Source organism: Giraffa tippelskirchi, chromosome 1 (genome assembly GCF_054371585.1).
Source record: "Giraffa tippelskirchi isolate mGirTip1 chromosome 1, T2T-mGirTip1v1.2.pri, whole genome shotgun sequence".
Taxonomy (NCBI): domain Eukaryota; kingdom Metazoa; phylum Chordata; class Mammalia; order Artiodactyla; family Giraffidae; genus Giraffa; species Giraffa tippelskirchi.
The window spans coordinates 119,567,692-119,592,470 of record NC_137275.1 but is presented as its reverse complement, the minus strand read 5'-3'; the positions used below and the strand labels follow the sequence as shown (position 1 = coordinate 119,592,470).

At 44.1% G+C, this 24,779-nt stretch overlaps 2 protein-coding genes and 1 long non-coding RNA gene across 18 annotated transcripts in view; 1 reads left to right on the top strand and 2 right to left on the bottom strand.

The window, feature by feature from the left end:
* Positions 1 to 1,439: 1,439 nt before the first annotated feature.
* LOC145507302 (liprin-alpha-1-like) lies at positions 1,440 to 18,166 on the bottom strand. Its single transcript, XM_081493624.1, has 4 exons — positions 16,497 to 18,166; positions 9,210 to 9,294; positions 2,147 to 2,322; positions 1,440 to 2,060 (listed from the first exon to the last, which is right to left on the bottom strand). The coding sequence occupies exons 1-4, from the start codon at positions 16,574 to 16,576 to the stop codon at positions 1,958 to 1,960; spliced, it is 444 nt and encodes a 147-aa protein (XP_081349750.1). The 5' UTR covers positions 16,577 to 18,166; the 3' UTR covers positions 1,440 to 1,957.
* The window catches only part of LOC145507316 (uncharacterized), a 32,530-nt gene continuing 17,323 nt past the window's right edge, over positions 9,573 to 24,779 (top strand). For both annotated transcript variants that reach the window (XR_014054773.1, XR_014054771.1), the window contains exon 1: positions 9,573 to 9,817. This is a non-coding gene — a long non-coding RNA (uncharacterized LOC145507316). The remainder of the gene's footprint in view (positions 9,818 to 24,779) is intronic.
* The window catches only part of SEC24D (SEC24 homolog D, COPII component), a 120,265-nt gene continuing 118,957 nt past the window's right edge, over positions 23,472 to 24,779 (bottom strand). For all 15 annotated transcript variants that reach the window (XM_081493360.1, XM_081493395.1, XM_081493351.1 and 12 more), the window contains one exon: positions 23,472 to 24,300. In XM_081493360.1, coding sequence (XP_081349486.1) covers positions 24,160 to 24,300 — 141 coding nt within the window. In that variant the 3' untranslated portion in view covers positions 23,472 to 24,159. The remainder of the gene's footprint in view (positions 24,301 to 24,779) is intronic.

Here is a 24,779-nt window from a genome sequence, read left to right as displayed (position 1 = left end):
AATCTCTGTTCTATGTGTTACTCCAGTGAATGTGCTAAAGAAAGAAATAAGCTTAATTTTCCCCTTGGCCACCTGGTGGGAAGAGCCAACTCACTGGGAAAAACCCTGATGCTGGGAAAGATTGAAGGCAACAAGAGAAGAGGGTGGCAGAGGATGGGATGGTTGGATGGCATCACTGACTCAATGGACATAAATCTGAGCAAACTCCAGAAGATAGTGGAGGATACAGCATCCTGACAGCTGCAGTCCATGAGGTCACAGAGAGTTGGGCACAACTTAGTGACTGAAAAACAACAACAACACCCCCTTGGCTCAACATGGTCACTGAAAGGCATGGGGTGGAGGGAGAAAGGAGAGTGAGCATGGAAAGGAGAGAGAGGAGGAGAAAAAGGAAAAGCAGAGAGAGAAAGGGAAGGAAGAGCACAGAAGGAAGCGGGGAGGAAAGCAAAGGAAAGAGTTGGGAAGGGAAGCGGGATGAAGAGAGGCAGGGAGCTGCTAGGACATTTGTCTATAACTGTGATTGGTATGTTTGTTTATTTCACTTTAAAAATCCCATATGTCAATGACAGCAGAGAGTATTTGTCTTTCCCTGGCTTATTTCACTGAACAGAATACCCTCTAGGTCCATCGCATTGTTGTGTATAGCAGAGTTTTCTCCTTTTATGGCTGAGTAATATTCCACTGTATATGTATATATCTCACAGCTTTATCTCAGGGACAATTGGGGAGGGACAAAATTGGGGTATGGGATTAAGACATACAAACGACTATGTATGACATAGCTAAGCAACAGAGATATATTGTACAGCACAGGGAAATATAGTCATTATTTTGTAATAGCTTTAAATGGAGTGTAATCTGTAAAACTGCTGAATCAGGGCTTCCCTGGTTGCTCAGTGACAAAGAATCACCTGCTGATGCAGGAGACACGGGTTCAATCCGTGATCCAGGAAGACCCCACATGCCAAGAAGCAACCAAGTCCATGCCCCACAACCATTGAGCCAGTGCTCTAGAGCCTGGGAGCCACAACAAGAGAAGCCACTGCAGTGAGAAGCTGAGGAACCACCGCTAGAGTGTCCCCGCCTGCCGCAGCAACGGAAAAGCCTGTGCAGCAGCAAAGACTCAGCACAGCCAGTAAAAAAAAAAAAAAAGAAAAAGAAAAAATTCTGAATCACTGTTACACACTTGAAACTAATATAACATTGTAAATCAACTATACTTTACAAAAAAGAAAGATGAGGAAGGCAGAAAGGAAGGGAGGGGGAAAAAAAAAACAATTCATGACGCACAGATAGATGCATGAAGTTTGTTAGCATGTGCACAAAGAGAAACTCACTTCAGTATAAGATATTCAATGTTTTAAAAGCCCAATGTTTTAATTGAATTAATTGATAGTGCATATAAATGGGAATTAATTAAAACAGTAATCACATTCAAATCAGATAATAACTTTGCTTTTTTTTAATGACAACAGTAATCTTTAAGCAGTAACTTCATCTGCAAAGTTCTAAGCAAGGAATTTCTGTGAATTAATCAGCGGCATCTACAATCTGCAGAGTACTCAGCACCTTTGGTGGCTCAGATGGTAAAGAATCTGCCTGCAATGCAGGAGACCTGGGTTCAATCCCTAGGTCGGGAAGATCCTCTGGACAAGGAAACGGCAACCCACTCCAGTACTCTTGCCTAAAAAATCCCATGGACGGAGGATCCTGGTAGGCTACAGTTCACGGGGTCGCAACAAGTCAGACACGACTGAGCTCACCGACGTGAGCCCAAGGACGGAGCACAAGTTCTCTGGCCACAGAGGACGACCTCAAAAACAGTCCTTTCCATCCCTCCCTCCTCTGTAATGATGCGAGGTGTGTTTTCTCCAAGGAAAGCATTTCCTGAAGTTTTCTTTCAAACAGGAAATCACTGAGGCTGCTTATACACTGGGAAGCAAGAGATAGGACTGTACTAGCCTTTCAGGTCATGCTGGCTTTCTTCTCTTTTCCTTTCCAGTTCTTTTTGGTCATAGTTCAACCTTTGCAGGCACACAATTCCACACTGGAAACTGTTTCTGTTTCCAAGAGAAAAAAAAATTTAGACCTGGCCGCAGGCAAACATCTCTCAGCAGGCTAGTGAGAACTTCTTGCACCGACTGACCTGTGAAAACTATCAACCATTTTCAGTTGCCCACGAAGGACTTTCTTGGTCAAGTGGTCCAGCATCCGCACGTGCACAAGGCACTCCACGAAATAGCTACGGTTGTGCGGGAGGCCGAGACTGGGCAGCCACTTGTTGCCGATCCACTCATGTTTCACGTTCCTGTACGCAAGGGTCTGCATTCAGTAATTAAGGATGGTTAATTGAGGAAAAAATGGAGGAGGCAATGGCAACCCACTCCAGTACTCTTGCCTGGAAAATCCCATGGACGGAGGAGCCTGGTAGGCTACAGTCCATGGGGTCGTGAAGAGTCGGACACAACTGAGTGACTTCACTTTCACTTTTCACTTGCATGCATTGGAGAAGGAAATGGCAACCCACTCCAGTGTTCTTGCCTGGAGAATCCCAGGGACGTGGGGGCCTGGTGGCCTGCCGTCTATGGGGTCGCACAGAGTCGGACACGACTGAAGCGACTTAGCAGCAGCAGCAGCAATTGAGGACAAAAACCCACGGAAGCAGTCACAAGGGCCATTTACATCATCTTGAAAATGGATTTTTAAACAATTACATAATCTCAAAGGCTAAGCCAAAGACAACAGTATTGATCATAACTTCAAAATTATTTGATCTTTTGTTTGCTACCTTTTAAATTTGCTGGCAAAATTTTATACAAAGAAATTATACCATTAAAAGTCTATGACTCATCTGTGGCAATAAATTTAACCTATCTACCAAACCATGATAAAATTGTAATGACTACACATTACTTCTCTGAAATAGCTTTTATACATCATAATATGTCAACAAAGAATGAGCACGACTCATGAACAAGTTTGAAGGATCGACCTAACTCTACTCACTAAAAATATCTCTGGCTAGCTTGAATTTTAGTTTCAACGCTTTGTGTTCTAAATTTCTTTAGCAACACATCTGCTAATTTCAAAGTCAGTTAAGTGTATTAAAAAATAGCTTTAAAAAGAAGAGATAAGGAAAACAACAACGAAATAGACTGAAAGAAGAAATAGACACACCCACGATTACAGTCAGGGACCTCAGTCTTCCTCTCCGTGACTCAATAACTGATTGAACAAGGAAGCCAAAACAGACAACCAACCAAGGTCAGTAAGGATGTTGAAGCCTTTAAACAATTCTCCAGGCAAGAGTACTGGAGTGGGTTGCCAAGCCCTCCTCCCGGGGATCTTCTCAACCCAAGGATCAAACCCAGGTCTCCCGCATTCCAGGCAGATTCTGTACCATCTGAGCTACCAGAGAACCCTCTTAAACAGCACTATCAACCAACTTGATCTAACTGACATTTGATAGAACACTCTATCCAACAAGAAGCACGATAAAACTCTTCTCAAGGGGATACGGGACATTCTTCAAAAGACAGACAAATCTCAGCATACTTAAAGTGACTCAAATCATACAAAGCATGTTTTCTGATCTCAACAGATTTAAATTAGAAATTAAAAAACCCCTGATATCCAGGAGTCTCCCAAACATCAGCAAAGTAGCATATTTCTAAAGAATTCATGTGTCAAAGAAGAAATCACAAATGAAACAGGAAATATGTTGAAGTGAATAAAAGTGAATATACAATATACTAAAAAGCTACGGGACATGGCTAGATCAGTACCTGGAGGGAAACTGATAGGATTAAATACTTACACGAATGAAGAAAGATTTTGAATCGATCCTCTAAGACTCTATCTTAAACAACTTATAAAAGAACAAATGAAATCCACAGCAAGCAGAAAGAAGAAAATGAAAGAGTAAAAATCAATGAAACAGAGACCAGAGAAACAAAATGAAATGAAAAAACTAAAATCAGGTTCTTCAAAATATCAATAAAAATGACTAAGCCGAGTGACGAAGAAAAAAGAGAAGACATAAACTACCAATATCAAGAATCAAAGAGGGAACATCAGTACAGATCCTATAGACACTGAAAGGAAAGGGTAAACTGTGAACAACTTCAGGTAACTTAGATAAAATACCCTACTTTGTTGAAAGACACAACCTATGAAAGCCACTCAGTAAGAAACAGATAACCTCAATCTATTAAAACTCAAATCCGTAGTTAGAAATCTTACCTACCCATACACCCACACGCACAAAATCTCTATCCTAAATGGCCTTACTAGTGAATCCTAACAAACAGTTATGAAGAAAATCCTGGTTATACACAAACTATTCCAAAATAGTGAAGAAAGAAACACCTAACTCATTCTGAGGCCAGAATTCTCTTGATACCCAAATCACACAAACATATTACAAGAATATCAATATCCCTCAGAGACACAGATGCAAAATTCCTTAATGACACATCAGGAAATCAGTAATCAATTAAAAGTACAAGGTATCATGACAAGTAGGGTTTATCCCAAGAACATAAGTTTGGGCCAACATTTGAAGAAATCAGTGAAATTCACCATATCAATGGACTGAAAATAAAAACCACAGTCTCACCTCAAAAGAGAGAGAAAAGGCATCTGACAATATTTATCATTTATATATGGAAATCTTAGCAATCTAGGAATGGAAGAAAACTGCCCCAACCTCATAAACGGCATCTACAAAAAATGTAGAGCTGACATCATATGGTGTTTCTCCTCAAGATCAGGAACCAAGCAAGGATGTCTGCTCTCTTGACTTTTATTCAACTCTGTACTGGAACTCCTAGCCACTGTAACAAGACAAGAAAAAAGAAATCAAAATCATATGAACTGAAAAAACAATATAACTGTACTTGCTGACGACCTGATGATTAACGTGGAAAATGAATCAACAAAAGAGGTACAAGCATGAAAGTGAGTTCAGCAACGTTGCAGTATACAAGGTCAACATATAAAAATGCTCCGTATTTCAGCATACTAAACTAGACCAGAAATTGACATTTTAAAGAATACCCTTGATTATAATGTCATCAAAAACTATGAACTCCTCAGGGATAAATCTAATGGAATAAGGGCAAGATCTGCACAATGAAAATAAACACATGACATGTACATACATACACACCAAAGAAGGCACTTGATGTTCTTCCATCCAAAAAGACTAAGGAATGTTCTGAGGAATTCTGTACGTTATGGAATCCTTGGAAAGGATTATCTACAAAGTACACAAGTAGATCATCGAGACTAATACTGGAAAAAAAGCAACCAATTGAAAAATGAGCAGAAGACCTGAACAAATTTCTCCAAAGAAGACAGGAAGAAGGCCACCAAACACATGAAAAGATGCTCCACATCGCTCATTATTCAGGAAATGCTAATCAAAACTACATGAGGTATCACCTCACACCAGTCACAATGGCCATCATCAACAATTCTACACATGATAATCGCTGGACAGGACATGGAAGAAAGGGAACCCTCTTGCAATGTTGGTAGACATGTAAATGGATACAGCCACTATGGAGAAGGAACGTAGGTTTCTTGAAAAAGTAGGACTAAAACTACAATATGACATAACAATCCCCTACTGGCCATACACCCTGAGAAAACCATAACTCTAAAAAGACATATGTACCCAATGTCCATTGCAGCACTATTTAACATAGGCAGGGCATGGAAGCAACCTAATGTCTCTCAAGAGAACAATGGAAAAAGAAGTTGTGGAACATACATGCAAAGGAATACGACTCAGCCATGGAAAGGAACATATACGAGTCCGTTGAACTGAGGTGGATGAACCTAGAAACTGTGATACAGAGTGACGTCAGTCAGAAAGAGAACAACAAACATAGTATATGAATGCATATGCATGCGATCTTGTAAAATGGTACTGGTGAATATTTGAAGGGTAGAAATAGATACACAGATGTAGAGGAAGGACTTGTGAACTCAGCTGGAGAAGGAGAGGGTGGGACAAATGGAGAGAGTAGCACTGAAACATAGCCACTACCATATGTAAAATAGCTAGCTAGTGGGAAGTGGCTGGATAACATAGGGAGCCCAGCATGGTGCTCTGGGACGACCTAGAGGGTGGGATGCCAGGAACTGGGAGGCAGTCTCACCAAAGAGTGGATAATATACTTATGGTTTATTCGTGGAATTGCATGAGGAAAACCAACCCAACACTGTAAAGCAGTTATTCTCCAAATAAAAATCAATAAATACAATCTGAAAACTATCATTCAACACATATGTACTTTCATTTAAAGCTATACAGGATCATCTTCTATTCCTAGCTATTTTTCCAATATAAGTGCTTATAAATGTCATTCGAGTTTTTGAAAATATGATTTTAATAGCTACATAGCATTGCTTAATATCTCGTACATAAATAATGAACTTTCAGTCTCAAAATAGAAACATAATACCGAAAAAGGTTAAGATTTTAAACTAAAGCTTGCATTTTAATTCAGCTTAATGAGAATTCCTCGGAAGAGCTAAAATTCTTATGACATAAGAAAGTGTAAATATGTGGAGTCCTTCTTGCTTTCATCTGTTATGTCTTATTGTCATTTAATTCTAAGGACTCTTGGACTTTTGACATGTTTGCCTTTGACTGTAATTTTTGACTGAGATAAAATCTTCAATGTAGATATTAAAAATGTCAAGAAGCACTCTTGTAAGTGTGAGTCACTCAGTCATGTCCAGTTATTTGTGACCCATGGACTATAGCCCACCAGGTCCCTGTCCACAGAATTTGCCAGGCAAGAACATTGGAGTGGGGTAGCCATTCCTTTCTCGAGGGGATCTTCCTGACCCAGGGGTCAAACCCAGGCCTCCCGCATTGCAGGCAGATTCTTTACCATATGAACCACCAGAGAACCCTGACCCTGGTGTACCTGGATGTAAAAATCCTCAAAAAATATTACCAAGCCAAACTGAAGCATACGTTAAAAGAATCATACACTAGGATCAAATGGATTTATTCTGGGCCTGCAAGCATGATTTATTATCTGTACATCAATTACTGTGATACACAATATGAGCAAAATGAAGACTAAAATCATGTGATCTTCTCAATAATTGCAGAAAAAGCTTTCAACAAAGTGTAACATCAATTCTGATACCATCTCTCAATACAGTGGTTATCCATGGAACATCCTAAAGGGCACGTTAAGACAAACCCACAGCTAACATCCAACTCAGTGATAAAGAGCTGAAAGATTTTCCTAAAAGATCAGGAATAGTACAAGGATGCCCGTTCTCACCAATCTTGTTCAACATAGTGGCGGAAGTGTCCTACCCAGAGGAACTAGGCCAGAAAAGGGAATAAACGGCATCCCCATTGGAACAGAGGAAGTTACACTGTCACTATTCGATTATGACGGGATTTATATGAAACCCTAAAAACGCCACCAAGTAAGAAGTATTAAAACTAATAAACTCAGCAATATAGCAGGATAGGAAGCATAAGAGAACAGAAAAGTCCCATATACAAATGCATCAAAAAAAAAAAAAAAACTTGAAATAAATTTAACCGAGGAGCGGAAACACCTGTATCGTCACGGCCTCCAAGACATACAGTCTGGGTTCAAATCTCAGCTCACCCGCTGACCCGCACAGTGACCCAGGGAAAATCACACAATGATCTGAGGCTCAACATATTCAACCGTAAAATGGACACAAACCCAGGATCTATACCCAGGGCTGTGAAACTCCGAAGAAGTGCTTATTTAGGCCCGGGGATGGAGTGTCTCCAGGAGACTCTCCTTGTATGACACTCCTCTAGAACTGGGCTCTCCTGATCCTGTGGGTGAGGCTCAAGGGTAGAGCCTGGGAGCCAGATGGGACGCGACAAGGACGAGGACAGAAAAGACTAGTTCTGTGTCAGGGAGGGAAGCCACCTCCTTTCCAGATCTCAGAGTGGGGCCTGCACCGAGGACCCGGGGGATGCACAATCGGAAGTGATAACTCCGAACCCCCCACAGCAGGGATGCAGCCTTCCTGGCAAGAACCTTCTCTCTGGTCGAGGCTCCAGGGTGATGTGGTACTGCTCCCTGAGTGCTCCATGTCTCCACCAGGCAAAGAGCTCCCGGGACTTGGAGGTCTATTAAACCACAGGTGCCTGAGTGTCAGAATGACACAAGGGCTAACACCATTGAAAATTAGCTACATTAAAAAAAATGACAGAAGTATGGACGAGGCAGGGCATGAAAAGCAGAAGGATTGACTACCTCTCAAGCCTTTAGCAGAAATCTCTCCACACCAGCTCAGCGGAGCCCGCAGGAGGAAAATATCATGGAAAAGCAGGCCATGGGTATATCTCTACACTGCTGGACCCAGAGACCCACGTCCCAATCCACCAACATCTTTTTGCGTATCCAGACACCAAGAGGAAGAAACACAGACCTTGCCTGAGAAAGTCTCAGCCAGACTTAATATTGGGCTTGCTGAGCATGGTCACATGGTCACTATGGACTCAGCCTCTCCTCCGTGCTCACATCCTCTGTCCTCACAGAAACATACACGTTTCACTGCAGAGAGCCCTCTGAGGGCACTTGTGTATACGACAAACGGGCAATGGTAAAATGCGAAGAGAAGACACAGAAGTGGAAACAAGCCTCTGGAGTACAAATTACCAAAGACCTGAACTTCTCGATACTTGGCATTTGGAAAAATAGCTTCTTAATATGTAAACGCAGAAAGGACATTTCCAGGAGAAAGGACAAAGGAATCGTCCCATTGGGACAATATTGTATCCATAGGAGAAGGTAAGTTCGATCCCTAACTCACAAAACACCACCAAGCCAATTAGACTGCATACTAAGAACCAACAATTGAAAGAAAAACTTGACAAAATTCGAACAATTTTTGATGAGGAAATATCTTTTCTTTAAATTGAGGTATTGCTGATTTACCATAATTTGTTTGTCTAAGGTGTACAGCAAAGTGACTCAGAGATTCAGCCTCTCAGGTGCTTCCTTGGACAAAATTCATTGCCTTTGGGAGGCCCCTGGGCCATGCCCTCTACTCAGAACAGCTAAGAATCCTGAATACGCAAAGCAGCATGTGGTGGTCCTCCTGGGGGTTTTCAGACTGAATAAATTATTCTAACAGGATACAAGAAACAAGCCCGGAGGTTAAGAGAGGATCTCCAAACTTACCTTCAAACCGGAGGCCTTGCTCCCTTTAATGTGGGTGCGTGCAACAGCGCTTGCGAAGCGAAGAGGTTTATCGTGAATCTTCCGTCTGCAGAGGACAAAGCGGTGTGTAGAGAGGACGCGCAGGCACGTCCCAGGACCCTGAGCACACGGACACAGTGACTGGACTCTCAGCCCTGCTCTTGGGGTACGGCACTCTCTCCACCGCTGACACAGGGCGAGCAGCTCACACGTGACCTGCGGTATGGTCACGGGACCTGGAATGTGGTCCCATGACCTGGATCTGGCCAATCGGTGTGCTCCATCCTCCCTGGCTACCGTGATTGGCTCAGGACTGGGGCTGTGACCAATCGGGGCCCAGGGCCGGACCTCAGGCTGGAATCAAGAGAGGAAGAGGAAGTTCCGCCAAAAGGGGTGTGGGCGGGTGAGGTCAGGCTACAGCGGTGGAAGCGGCGTGAGGTCAGCCTGGGGCAGTTGGTGGCTTTCCCGCGCCCGTCAGGGCAGAGCCGCCCGCCTGAGAATGAGGGCGCTGCTGAGCCCACGGGCTGAGAGCGCCAGTTCCTGCCGTGGTCCCGGAGATCCACCTGAGACCTGAGCGAAGCCGTCTGCCGGTGAGTCCTCTCCTGCTTGTCTGTCAGCTTGTTTGCACCACGCTGGGTTTTCTGTCTAGCTGGCTAAGTGGAGACCCTGGAAATGCACGTGTGTGGGTTTTGGCTGGCTTCAGGGAAGAAATGCCAGAGGACACTGGGAGCCTCCAGTTTAATCTGGATTCAGGTCATATCTCTTGAAAATGAAGTGAAGTTCCTCAGTCGTGTCCGACTCTTGTGACCCCATGGGCTCTACAGTCCATGGAATTCTCCAGGCCAGACTGCTGGAGTGGGTAGCCTTTCCCTTCCCCAGGGGATCTTCCCAGTCCAAGGATTGAACCTAGGTCTCCCGCATTGCAGGCAGATTCTTTACCAGCTGAGCCACAAGAGAAGCCCGAGAAGACTGGAGTGGGTAGCCTGTCCCTTCTGCAGCGGATCAGGATTCGTGACCCAGAAATCAAACCAGGGTCTCCTGCATGGCAGGAGGGTTCTTTACCAGCTGATCTATCAGGGAAGCCCAGGATCTCTTAAGGCCAGCTAGTCATTGATATGTCTTAAGGCAAGCTACTCATTGTAGGGTTCCCCTAATCAGTCTTCACAGGATTAAGGTAGCAACCTGCTAAGGTAGCAATCAATGTCCTTTTTCTAGAGGACAAGAGCGGGGCTCAAAGGAGGTAACAGAGCTACAGCAAGGAAGTGTGTACCTAGACAAAACCCCCAGATCCTGCTGTTAGAACTCAGGGAAGCCATATGGTGTGGCTTGTCCATGTGACAGGGGCTAAGGCGCCCAGCCCACACTGGGTACTGTGGGGACCTGACTTGGTAACTGCCGTCTGGCAGCTCTGAGGCTGACAAAAGCAGTTTGCACTAAAGAGAGGAAGGACACCTCCCTTCATCCACCCCACCACACCCTCGGGGTACTGCCACACCCTGCCCCTTTTCTCTTGCTTTGTGAGGGAATAAGAGTCACGCTCATGTGACCACATTGGCTGTCCACTTTTCACGGGCTACCAACTGGAGCTGCTACAGGAGAGGCCAAGAGCCTTTGCCCCTGAGTACCTCTCTTTCCTTTGCACCGTGGGGGCCCTCCTCCACACTTGCACACCAGAGGCCTCCGCTGAGACACGCGGGGACCCTCCCTCAGTTTGCAACAGGTTGCCTCCGTGCCTGTCCTTTCAATGCCTCCCTCGAAACTCAGATCCTAGCCCCTTTGTCTACTCGCGGCCCACCTGGCTGCCATGGGAGGGCCATAGCTTACAATGAATCCCAAGCTCAGATCTGACAGGCGGGAATCTGTGTCTAAAGGACCTGATTATTCACGCTGTACAGGCTGTAGTAGGCTCCAGGGATCCGTAACCAGGGCTTGGGCCATAGTGACTCCACAGCTGTTTTGATGCCTGCGGAGGGTTCTGCCTATAGTGGGGGTGGGGTGAGTCTCCTGAGGTTCTGAAGGCCAACTTTTTGCAGGTTCATGGTGCACAGAGAAGAGAAGGCGGAGTCCTTCCCTGGAGGTGGTCACAGCTCATGGATGAGCCAGACAGGCAGGCAGGGCACAATAGCACCTGAGCTGCCTTCATGAGGAAATGGTGTGAGGGCAGAGGAAGAGAACCAGGTCTGCTCCCTCATGTGGTGCCCAGGGCAGGTTGTCACCAGACTAAACACTTAACTATGGTGATGACCATCACTGCTGTCTGCAAAGGCTTTACACTGGCATGTGTCTTCATCTAGCGGTCAGGCCGTCTCTAAACTACACTGTCCATGGGCATGGCCTCTTCCTTGGAACTTGCCATGTTTCGTCTCTTCCTTACTGAACATTCGTTTCCAAGAGGGTTTTTAGGCCACAAGATTGTTGAGTTTTCTCTAGGTTTGCCTCATGAGGAATGCTTTTCCGGTTGTTGGTGTGGTTTGTTTTTCCAGCTCTTTCTTGGCTTATTTTGTGAATTGGTTTCTGCCAGAGGAAGAGCTCAGAATTTGCCTTCTGGTTGAGATGTGACACTCACAGCAGCAACGCCTACCTGGATATTATGACCACATTTGCCGAAAGGGCTTTGTTATGCAGAAGACCCCTTGAAAGTACCTACCCTGTCCTTTCAGATACCCAAAGGCTATTTGCAATGAAACAGAAAACAATAATGCTCAACTTTAGTCTTACAATCTGTGGGGAGTCAGAAAAATCCCCTGGAGAAGGGAAACACTAGCCATTCCCGTATTCTCGCCTAGAGAATTCCATGGAGCGTGTAGTCCATGGAGTCGCAAAGAATCAGACAAAATCTGATGACTGAACAACAACAACAATGAAGCTTCATCACTCATCAAACAGAGATAACAACAGTATTTACACAACTGTGTGCATGTTCAGTTGCTCATTCGTGTCCACCTCTTTGCAGCCCTGTGGATTGTAGCCTCCAAGATCCTGTATCTGTGGATTTTTCAGGCAAGAATGCTGAAATGGTTTGTCATTTCCTCCTCCAGGGGATCTTCCCAACCCAGGGATTGAACCCAAGTCTCCTGCATCTCCTACATTGGCTGGCGGGGTCTTTTCTGCTGAGCCACCTGGGAAACAAGTCATTACATCACTGGGTTGTCCTAAAGTACTTAATGTAGAGTCTGGCTCTTGGGAAATTCTCACTGGTGATGTGAATATTCAGTCATCTATCATTATTGCTCATAGGATAATGGAATGGCCATGCTCACAAAAGGGAAAGAAGAGCCTTTCCAAGTCCAGTGAAATCCTTCGCCACACATATCTTTTTTAAAACTTGACTTTGAAATAAATATCAAACATAAAGACATTGGGTATGGCCACCAGAAAAGATGGAGTTGTACCAACAAGTGAGGAGGATTCTTTTCCAAGTTCCAACATGCATGCGTTGTTTGCCTGGCACCACCCACACTTCTGTGACAGCAGCTGGGGGTCCTGCAGCTTAACTCAGTGTGGACACTGCCTATCTGCGGGTAGTGCCAGACCCCACAGGTTAAAGGCCCAACCCTATAAGACCCTTGCCCCACTTCAGACATCATTTGCAAGCCCAGATGGTCACCTGCGCTCTGACCCACTGGCCACCCATTCAGAGGTTCTAATGACTTTGGGTTCTATTAATTGGTAGAGTGGCTCACGGAACTCAGAGAAATATGTTGCCTACTAGATCACAGCTTTATTGTAAAAGGTACTAAACTCAGGAACAGCAGATGGAAGGGGATGCGCAGGACAGGGTGTGTGGGGGGGAGGCACGGAACTTCACGCTCTCCAAGCCCCGCTTTCCCCAAATCCGCATGTGTTCATCAACCCAGAGCTGTCCAGACCCTGTTTGGTGGTTTTTCTGGAGGATTCATCATACAAGCACAGTTGGTTAAATCACTGGCTGTTGGTGATTGCTTCGACAGGAAGCCCTTCTCGCGTTCCCAGACATGGTAGTGGGGAGGGACCGGAAGTTCCAAGCCTCTAACCATGTGGTTAGTTCCCCTGGCAAAAAGCCGCCCCCCTTTGGAAAAGAGGCACTCTCTGAAAAGTCATCTCATTCACCTAACAAGAGACACCTTGACTGCTGTCCCCACTTAGGAAATTCCCAGAGTTTTAGGACCTCTGTGCCAGGACTGGGGGAAAAAGACCAAAAATGTCATAATATTCTTCTTATGAATACAAGTCACAAGGTCACAGTGACCCCAAATTTCAGTGATAATTTGGTTCTATAGCCTTAAAAGGTTTTCAGCAGTTGATTGGACCTTTTTTAAAAAAAATGTTGGGGCCACACCTCAAGGCATGTGGGCATCTTAGTTCCCCCACCAAGGATTGAACCCACACTCCCTGCATTGGAAGGCAGAGTGTTGACCACTGGACCACCAGGGAAGCCCCTGATGGGCCCTTTTTAGATGAAAATGCTCCCGTGGTGTAAACTAAAGGGTTCAAAATTTCAAAAAGCTGGAGCTGAGCATGAGCCATCTTCTTATGCTGTCTTAAGATCATAACTGACTTTTCCATGGCCCTTGCAAGCCTGAGCTTTCCCCTGAGATGAGTCAGGCCCCAAGCAGCCTGTTGCCTTCCCTGCTCGAGACTAGAGATTTGGGTGTGAAACCTTCAGCTCCCTCCTGTCCTACTTTGCCCCCGTACCCGGGGCTCCAAACTGAGCAAACTGGAAGTCAGGGAATCCCTCCAGGAAGGGTTGTCTTGATCTCAGTAACAACCCAAACTGCGATTCAAATGGCCCAACTAGAGGTCTAAACAACCCCTGTCTCAGTACAACCTCAGACTACTCTGGTTTCAGTAGAAACTCAGACCATCGAAGTAAGAGATGAGGTGGAGGACAGGAGACAAGGAGATAAAGTAAAGCAAGTTTCTCCAATCTAACCCTGGGATCGTATGCACAGAGCAGCCAGAGAGACTGAGGAACAGCTGCACAAGCTGTTGCCTCTCCATGAAGCACCCACCGGGAGAAATAATCAGTCTATGAGAGTTAATACGCCCTTTTCTTAGCAAGAAATACAAAGAATCAAGGAGGATCTGGGAGACTATTTAGAGGACCCAGAAAAATATATTAGAACTTTTAAGGATGTGACTCTGCTTTATGATCTTGCTTGGAAGGATGTGATATATATCCTGGGATGAACACTGACTCCTGACTTAGAGTCGAGTTTTGGGGAAAGCGGTTGCTTACGGAGATGAATGGCTTGGTAATGAATCAGTAGGGAAGAGGGAGGGCGAGATAGCCGCCCTCCCCACTGGGAATCAGGTGGTCCCAACTACAGAACCAGACTGGGACTACAGCACAGCTAAAGGAAGATGGGATCAGAGTCATTTTGTTAGATGTATTCGTGAAAGATTCAGGCAAGCGCAAGTGAAGACCTTAAACTATGCCAAATTGGCAAACGTAAAACAGGAAGAGAAAGAAGCTCCTGGTAAATTCCTAGAGTGAGTGAATCCCTGTGCAGATTCACTGAGATTGATCCCGAAAGTGAAGAGGAAAGAGTGATCTTAAAAGATAGATTTCTCACTCAGTTGGCTCCAGATATCTGCCATAAGCTATTAAAACAGGTGTGTGGACCAAATCAGTCTTTAGATAATCTGTTGCAACTGGCTCAGTCTTTTATGGCAGGGAATATGAGGAAAAGAAAGAAAGGCAGTGAAAAAAGTAATGGCTGTCAAAACCGTTCTTAAACAGCCTGAGAAAAATGCCCAGGGGGACCCAGGTGAAAACGGATCGGCTTGCTATTACTGTGGAAAGGAGGGGCACTCTCCGTACCCCTTCTGATGTCTATGTCAGAAGCTTTCTTAGTCCCTTTTCACTTTAATAAAACTCTGCTATACAAAAGCTCTTGAGTGATCAAGCCTGGTCCCTGGTCCTGAAGTTAAATCTTCAGAGATCACAAATCCAACACTGTTTACCGTAAGCTATCACTATGATCCAGCAGATGCTGGCAACTTCATCTCTGGTTCCTCTGCCTTTTCTGTATCCAGCTTGAACTCCCAGATGTTCTCGGTTCATGTACTGTTGAAGCCTTGTTGTTGTTCAGTCGCTCAGTCATTTCTGACTCTGCGACGCCATGGATTGCAGCACGCCAGGCTTCCCTGTCCTTCACTATCTCCCAGAGCTTGCTCAAACTCACGTCCATTGAGTCGGTGATGCCATCCAGCTGTCTCATCCTCTGTCATCCCCTTCCCCTGCCTTTGATCTTTTTTCCCAGCATCAGGGTCTTTTCTAATAAGTTGGCTCTTTGCATCAGATGGTGGCCCAAGTATTGGAGCTTCAGCATCTGTCCTTCCAATGAGTATTCAGGATTGATTTCCTTTAGAATTGACTGGTTTGATCTCTTTGTAGTCCAAGGGACTCTCAAGAGTCTTCTCCAACACCACAGCATCAATTCTTCGGTGCTCAGCCTTCTTTATAGTCCAACTCGCACATCCATACATGACTACTGGAAAAGCCATAGCTTTGACTAGATGGACTTTCGTTGGCAAAGTAATGTTACTGCTTTTTAATATGCTGTCTAAGTTTGTCATGTCATTTCTTCCAAGGAGCAAGTGTCTTTTAATTTCATGGCTGCAGTCACCATCTGCAGTGATTTTGGAGCCCAAGAAAATAAAATCTGCCACTGTTTCCATTCATTCCCCATCTGTTTGCCATGAAGTGATCAGACCAGATGCCGTGATCTTCATTTCTTGAATGTTGAGTTTTAAGCCACCTTTTTCACTCTCGCCCACTCGGAGGGCACACACAAAACCTTGTGCACATCAGGACATAGAGAAAGGAGCAGTGACCCATGAGACTGAACTAGACCTGCCTTTGAGTGTTTGAGTGTCTCCTGCGGAGGTACAGGTCAGCAGTGGCCTGCCAGGGGGACAGGAGCTCTGGCTGTAGCAGAGCTGGGAGGCGCAGAGTGTGGCAGAAATCCTCTTGGAGGAGGTCGCCATTAGCCCCACTATAGAGTCATCGAGCAGACGACCCAGAAATTGGAGAACAATTATACTGAAGAAGTTCTTGCACTGTTGCAAAAGTTCTGGGGCCCATAACAGATTTCCCAACCTGGAGATCCAGCAAAGGGACTGAGAACTCCCAGGGAATTTGACTTTGAAGGCCAGTGGGATTTTATTACAGAACGTCCACAGGACTGAGCAAACAAACTCTTGGAGGGCACAGACAAAACCTTGTGTGCACCAGGACCCAGGAGGAAGGAACAGTGACCCCAGGAGAGACTGGGCCACACTTGCCTGTGAGTGTCCAGGAGTCTCTGGTGGAGGCGTGGGTTGACAGTGGCCTGCCACGGGGTCAGGAGCACTGAATACAACATTGCTGTCGTGAGTCCTTTTGAAGGAGGTCATCATTACTGCCATTACCCCTACCACAGTTTGGCCTCTGGACAAATTACAAGGAGGGTACATCAGCTGAAAATTGGGTTAAAGATTTACTGAGTATGGCCCTGCCCAGCAGAGCAAGACCCAGTTTTCCCCACAGCCAGTCCCTCCCACCAGCAAGCCTCCACAGTCCTCTTATCCTTCTCCATCAGAGGGCAGACAGACTGAAAACCAAAATCACAGAAAACTAACCAATCTAATCACATGGATCACAGCCTTGTCTAACTCAATGAAACAATGAGCCATGCTGTGTAGGGCCACTCAAGACAGATGGGTCATAGTGGAGAGTTCTGACAAAACGTGGTCAACTGGAGAAGGGAATGGCAAACCACTCCAGTATTCTTGCCTTGAGAATTCCACGAACAGTATGAAAAGGCAAAAAGATACTACACTGAAAGATGAACTCCCCAGTTCAGTAGGTTGAAGCCTAGCTTGCTGAATTTTGAACATTACCTTGCTAGCATGTGAAATGAGTGCAATTGTACAGTAGTTTGAACATTCTTAGTCATTGCTCTCCTTCAGGATTGAAATGAAAACTGACCTTTTCCAGTCCTGTGGCTACTGCTTGAGTTTTCCAAATTTGCTGGCATACTGAGTGCAACACTTTTACAGCATCATCTTTTAGGATTTGAAATAGCCCAGCTGGAATTCCATCACCCCCACTAACTTTGTTCATAGCAATGCTTCCTAAGGCCCACTTGATTTCACATTCCAGAAGTTCTGGCTCTAGGTGAATGATCACACCATCATGGTTATCTGGGTCATTAAGACCTTTTTTGTACAGTTCTTCTGTGTATTCTTGCCACCTCTTCTTAATATCTTCTGCTTCTGTTAGGTCCACACTGTTTCTGTCCTTTACTGGGCCCATCTTTGCATTAAGTGTTCCCTTGGTATCTTTAATTTTCTTGAAGAGATCTCTAGTCTTTCCCATTCTATTGTTTTTCTCTTATTTCTTTGCACTGATCACTGAGGAAGGCTTTCTTATGTCTCCTTGCTCTTCTTTAGAATTCTGCCTTCTGATGGGTATATCTTTCCTTTTCTCCTTTGCCTTTTGCTTCTCTTCTTTTCTCAGCTATTTGTAAGGCCTCAACCAACCATTTTGCCTTGTTGCATTTCTTTTTCTTGGGGATGGTTTTAACCACTGCCTCCCTATATAGTGTTAGGAACCTCCATCCATAGTTCTTCATGCTGTATCAGATCTGATCCCTTAAATGTCTTTGTCACTTCCATTGTATAATCATAATGGATTTGATTTGGGTGGTTTTCCCTAGTGGTTTTCCCTACTTTCTTCAGTTTAAGCCTGAATTTTGCAATAAGGAATTCACGTTCTGAGCCACAATCAGCTCCCTGTCTTGTTTTTGCTGACCGTATAGAGCTTTTCCATCTTCAGCTGCAAAGACTCTAATTTATTTGATTTCAGTCTTGACCATCTGGTGATGTCCATGTGTAGAGTCCATGTGTTGGAAGATGGTGTTTGGTATGACCAGTACATTCTCTTGGCAAAACTGTTTGCCTTTTTGCCCTGCTCATTTGGTACTCCAAGACCAAACTTGCTTGTTGCTGCTGCTGCTGCTAAGTTGCTTCAGTCGTGTCCAACTATGTGCGACCCCATAGACGGCAGCCCACCAGGCTCCCCCATCCCTGGGATTCTCCAGGCAAGAACACTGGAGTGGGTTGCTATTTGCTTCTCCAATGCATGAAAGTGAAAAGTGAAAGTGAAGTCGCTCAGTCGTGTCCAACTCTTAGCGACCCCATGGACTGCAGCCTACCAGGCTCCTCTGTCCATGGGATTTTCCAGGCAAGAGTACTGGAGGGGGGTGCCATTGCCTTCTCCGAACTTGCCTGCTACACCAGGTTATCTCTTGACTTCCTGCTTTTGCATTCCAGTGTCTTATAGTTGTCTTAGAGTTTTTCAAGCACAGGTTTTTTTTATTTCCTTAGGTAGTTTATTCCCAGGAGTTTTATTCTTTTTGATTATAAATGGGATTATTTCCTTAATTTCTTTTTGTTAGTTTGTTGTTAGTATATAGAAATGCAACAGATTTCTCTATATTAATTTTGTACCCTTTTCTGAATTAATTGATAAGCTCCAGTGTTTTGGTGGCATTTTTAGGATTTTCTTTATATAGTATGATACCTGCAAGTAGTGTTAATTTTTTTCTTTTTCTGCTTCTTTTCCAATTTAGATTTCTTTTATTTCTTGTTTGATTGCTGTAGCTATGACTTCCAACAGTGTTGAATGAAAGTGGTGAGAGTGGGCGTCATTGTCTTGTTTCTGATCTTAGAGGAAATGCTTTCAGTTTTCATAGTTGAGTATGATGTTAGTTGTGGGTTGTCGTGTATGACCTTTATTATGTTGAGGTATGTTCCCTTTGCCCACTTTCTGAAGATTTTTTTTGTCATAAGTAGATGCTGAATTTTGTCAAAAAATTTTTATGGCTCTTTTGAGATAATCGTGTGTTCTTTATCAGTTTGTTCATGTGGTGTATCATGTTAATTTTGTGGATATTGAAATCTCTTTGTATCCTTGGATTAAATCCCACTTGATCATGGTATATGACCCATTTAATTTATTGTTGTATTTGGTTTGCCAGTATTTTTTTTTTTTTTGAGGATTTTTTCATATATGTTCGTCAGTGATAGTGCCTGATTTTTTTTCTTTTTTTTGCTATTTTTATCTGGTTTTGGTATCAGGGTGATACTGGCCTCATAGAATGAGTTCATAAGCATTCCTTCCATTGAGTTTTTTGGAACAGTTTTAGAAGGATAGGTGTTAACTCTTATCTAAATGTTTGATAGAATTCACCTGAGAAGTCATCTGGTCATGTACTATTCTTAGTTTTTTTTTTTTTTATTAGTGATTCATTTTCACTACTGGTAATTGGGTCTGTTCATGTTTTCTATTTCATGTTTCAGACTTGGGAGACTGTACTTTTTTAGGGATTTGTTCATTTTTGCTAGGTGATCCATTGTATTGGCATGTAGTTGTTCCAGTAATCTCTTATGATCCTTTGCATTTCTGTGGTGTTGGTTGCAACTTCTCCTTTTCCGTTTCTAATTTTATTGATTTGGGCCATCTCCTGATAAGTCCAAGAAAGATTTATCGATTTGCTTTTTTCTACCTTTACTGAGCTCAGGTCTGGGTCCCAGGGTGACTGACTGCAGAACCTAGGGGGGCCCATGGCTAATGCTGGCTCATTAATGGGTGGAATCTGTCCAAGAGAGCCCAGGCAGTTGCCCATCCACTCGTGGGTACAAAGGTCCTGGCTGGCGCTGACCTGCTGGCAGACAGAACTGGGCGCTGAAGTCTGGTTGCAGGGCTCAGCTGTCCAAGAGTTGTGCTGGATTGCTGCTGATCGGGGCTGGTTCCTGACACAGGTGGGTGTAGGGTCATGGGGGGGTCCTGAAGTTTGTGTAGCTTGCTAGTGGGTGGTCAGGTATGCAGAGCTGCAGTTTTCTTTTGGCTGGTGTCTGCTTCTTGGTGGGTGGTGGGGGGATTGAGGGCTGGGTCCTAGGGTCTCTGGCTTGAAAGCCCTGGGGGTTGCAGGTCTATTGCCTGCCCCCCTAGTGGGTAGGGCTGGGTCCTGGGCCATCCAGTGGGCAGCATTGTGCCCTGAGGGTCTTCAGTCTGTCTCCTGGTGGTGAGGCTGTCAGGTGCTGGGCCTGAGGCATCCCAGCATGACAACTACAGGATGGTGGGTGGGAGCAGGGCTGGGTCCTGAGATGGACACTAGAGGGAGGGCTGCACAGTGGTGCCTGCCAGCAGTGTCCACCTGGCGGAACAGGCCCCCAGGATGACTGCCAGTGTCTTCATCTTCAGGGCGCGTGAGCTGTGTTTGCCTCCTGCTTCTCTGGGAGACTCTTTTAAGTCTGGCCGAAGTTCCTGTCAAATTCCTGCTTCTGCCCTGGGTCCCGGAGCACGTGAGAGCCTGTGTGTGCCCTTTCAGAGTGCAGGCTGTGTCCCTCAGCCCTCAGGGACTCCTGAGAGCAAGCCCTGCTGGCCTTCACAGTCAGATACTCCAGGAGCTCCTGTTCCCAGTGCGGGACCCCTGGCCCAGGGAGCCCAGTGTGGGGTGCAGACCTCTCACCCCTTTAGGAGAAGCTCTGCGGTTGGCATTCTCCCGTTTGTAGGCTGCCCACCCAGAGTTGTGAGACTTGACTGTATCTTGACTCCATCCCTCCTACCCATCTCCTTGTGGTTCCTCTTTATCCTTTCTGGTAGATTCTGGTCTTTTTCATCACTGGTAGTTCTGCAGATAGCTGTGATTTTGTGGTGACTGTGAAGACGTGAGCTCAGGGTATTTCTCCTCTGCTCTCTTGGCTGACTTGATTTATTAGACCGTCTTCAAGTGAATTAAGGGATGTGGGCTGGGCTTCTGTTTCATGTAGAGCATGGTGCCTGGAACTGAAACTCACCTAACTGTATTCTCACCTCAGAGTGAAGTGGGATGGTTCCTGTACTTACTTGACAAACTATCCTTGTTAAAAACAAAAAAGTGGCTTGGGATCATATATGTACATTTATTTTTTGGACACAAGTTTAGAATCTTACATTTCTTCTTATTAAAACTATTCCAAATTGATCTGAAACATTATGCGATTGGCTGACTTGTGGGAAGATTTTAATCCTGTCAGTATATTTGTTATTTTTCTCAATTTCATGATATCTACAAATTTTAAAGCATACCTTGTTAGGCTTGTTGTTGTTATTCAGTTGCTAAGTCGTGACCAAATCTTTGTGACCTCATGGACTGCAGCATGCCAGGCTTCCCTGTCCTTCACTGTCTCCCAGAGTTTGCTCAAACTCGTGACCATCGAGTCGATAATGGTATCCAACCATCTCATCTTCTGCTGCCCCCTTCTCCTCCTGCCCTCCATCTTCCCATCATCAGGGTCTTTTCCAGTGAGTCGACTCTTTGCATCAGGTGGCCAAAGTATTGGAGCTTCAGCATCCATCCTTCTAATGAATATTCAGGGTTGATTTCCTTTAGGATCGATTGATTTGATCTCTTTGCAGTCCAAGGGACTGTCTAGAGGCTTCTCCAACACCACAGTTTGAAAGCATCAGTTCTTCAGTGCTCAGCCTTCTTTCTGTTCTGGCTCTCCCATCCATACATGACTGCTGGAAAAACCATAGCTTTGACTTATACGAACCTTTCTTGCCAAAATGATGTCTCTTGTTTTTTAATACAGTGTCTAGGTTTGTCATAGCTTTCTTTCCAAGGAGCAAGTGTCTTTTAATTTCATGGCTGCAGTCAGACTGCCTACAGTTAATTTTGGAGCCCAAGAAAATAAAGTCTGTTACTGTTTCCATTTTTTTTCCCATCTATCTGCTATGAAGTGATGGGACTGTATGCCATGATCTTAGTGTTTTGAAAGTTGAGTTTTAAGCCAGATTTCTCACTCTCCTCTTTCACCTTTATTAAAAGGATCTTTAGTTTCTCTTTGCTTTCTGCCATTAGGGTGTTATCATCTGCCTATCTCAGCTTGTTGATACTTCTCCCAGCAATCTTGATTCCAGTTTGTGATTCATCCAGCCTGGCATTTCACATGATGTACCAACTCCAGGAAATGGTGAAGGACAGGGAGGCCAGGTGTGCTGCAGTCCATGGGGTTGCAGAGAGTCAGACATGACTGGGCGACTGAACAACAACAACTCTGCATAGAAGTTAAATCAGCAGGGTGACAGTATGCAGCCTGACATACTCTTTTCCCACTTTTGAACCAGTCTGTTGTTCCATGTCCAGTTCTAACTTTTGCTTCTTGACCTTCATACAGGTTTCTCAGGAGATAAATAAGATGGTCTGTATTCCCATCTCTTTTAAAAATTTTCTACAGTTCATTGTGATCCACAGAGTCAAAGGCTTTAGTGTAATCAATGAAGCAGAAATAGATGTTTTTCTGGAACTCCCTTGCTTTCTCCATGATACAACGAATGTTGGCATCTTGATCTCTGGTTCCCCTGCTTCTTTGAAACCCAGCTTGTATTATATACAGCTGGGAGTTCTTGGTTCACATACTGCTGAGGGATTTTGAGCATAACTTCACTAGCATGTGAAATGAGTACAACTCTGTGGTAGTTTGAGCATTCTTTGGCATTGCCCTTCTTTGGGATTAGAATGAAAACTGACCTTTTCCAGTCCTGTGGCCACTGCTGAGTTTTCCAAATTTGCTGACATATTGAGTGCAGCACTTTAACAACATCATCTCCTAGGATTTTAAATAGCTCAACTGGAATTCCATCACCTCCACTAGCTTTGTTCATACTAATGATTCCTAAGGTCCACTTGACTTCACAATCCCGGATGTCTGGCTCTGAGGAGTGACATGTAATCACAGACGAAATCCTTAGCCATTTCAAGCTTGTTTCGTAACGTGTGGATGGGGCTGATAATAAGATTAGGGTTACTGTGAGGAATGAATGTGGAGATGTTCACAGAGCAGCCAGTGCAGTTATTGGGACATTATATGTATTCAATGTACTTGAGCTCTTATTACTCACATCACTGATATCAAAGTTGAACAGGAGAGAGAAGGACAGATACTTGTGTCACACCACTCAAAGCTACTCACCTAGGTTTATGTATCTTCATTAATAATGGTCCTGTTTTTATTCTGCTCACCAAGACACATTGGAGAACTTTTAAATTGCCTTTCTTGAGTACACTGTATGACATTGCTTTATCTATTTACCTAATTCTTCCAAGTCACCCCCAAAACTTAGTTTTTTAGTGATCCATCCATTCAACTTTTTCCAAGACACTTAAACTACCACTCTTATGTCTTTTAAAACCTCAAAATAAACCTAAATAATGAATTCTACCTGGTAGGTAAGAGCATATGAAGTGATTTATTGATACTGGTTAAGATCCATTATATACAGGTAGAAACCATCAAAATTGTACAGGGAACCATGAAGAATATTGATAAAAGACAGTTTTACAGACAAAATAACAACTGGAAAATAGTTTTAACATACACAACATGTAATTATGAAAAAAACGTAGAGCACAAATTGTTCCACAAAATAGATTCCAAGGTTATTTAAAAGTCTGCTAGGCAAACCTTAAGTTGAAAAATGTTCAATGGGGCTATATTGTTTTAAAAAATTAATTATAATGTAAAAATTAAGTTTTTTTATCCCTCACTGTAAATGGGAGAGGAACTGAGAACTTTTTACCCCAAATCTATACATTTTGAAAAATAATTTATATGTCTAGCACAAAGAAAGAAAATTGAGAATGTTTACAGTTCTGTAAACTATGCCTTTCATGAAATGCAAACTGTATCATTTTTTGTAAATTGTGCAATCAGAAATAGACTGTTCCCTTTAAGGTACAATTGTACCTCAATTGGCTTTATACCTGAGCACCAAAGCTGAAGTTCTAAAATGCCATCTTGGAAAGCTATTCTGAAAATGAGCAAGAAATCAAAACTAGACTGTACTATCTGGAGAATTAGGCACCAAGAAGGAGACTGTCTCCTTAGAAACGCAGTATTAACAATAGAGAAGGTTCTGTTAATTAAGCAACTGACAGATCTCCTTGTGAACACAACAAAGGAAGTCCACGTAGGATGATCCTCCATAAAGTCCTTTGTCTTCTACCAGGAACTGTCGGAAAACCATGTCTGGCTGTTCTCGCTGCTTTACTATCGTCAGCTAGGAAGAAAACAACAAGGTAGCTGGTTATAAACATTTTCCGAATGTGGCTCAATTTTGTATGCTTCAGTTCCACCAGAATTACACGTCTGTTGTCTGTGAGGCCTTGGAGGATGATAGGAAAGTGCCTGTTACCCAGAGTGGAGAGAGGCATTGAGCGCAAAGCCACAAAAATCAAGACTTTTAAGTGGCAACAATGAAACACAAGCAAAATGCCATGGAAATGGCTTCACACCGGTAGTGACTTGCTGAACCTTAAAGGACAGGGTAGGATTTCCTTAAGGATGTAGGAGTATGGTGTTAGCATTCTACTGGGGAACCATGTGCCAAATACACAGTCCTGGATGGCTGGTAAATTAGCACACACTTCTAGAAGTCAGTGGGAGGTAACGAGTTTGGGTTTTTGTAGGAAATGTGATGTGATTCAGTGAAGGTGATGAAGGACAACTGGCTATGGTGCGTAGAGTTCTTTGGCGAGA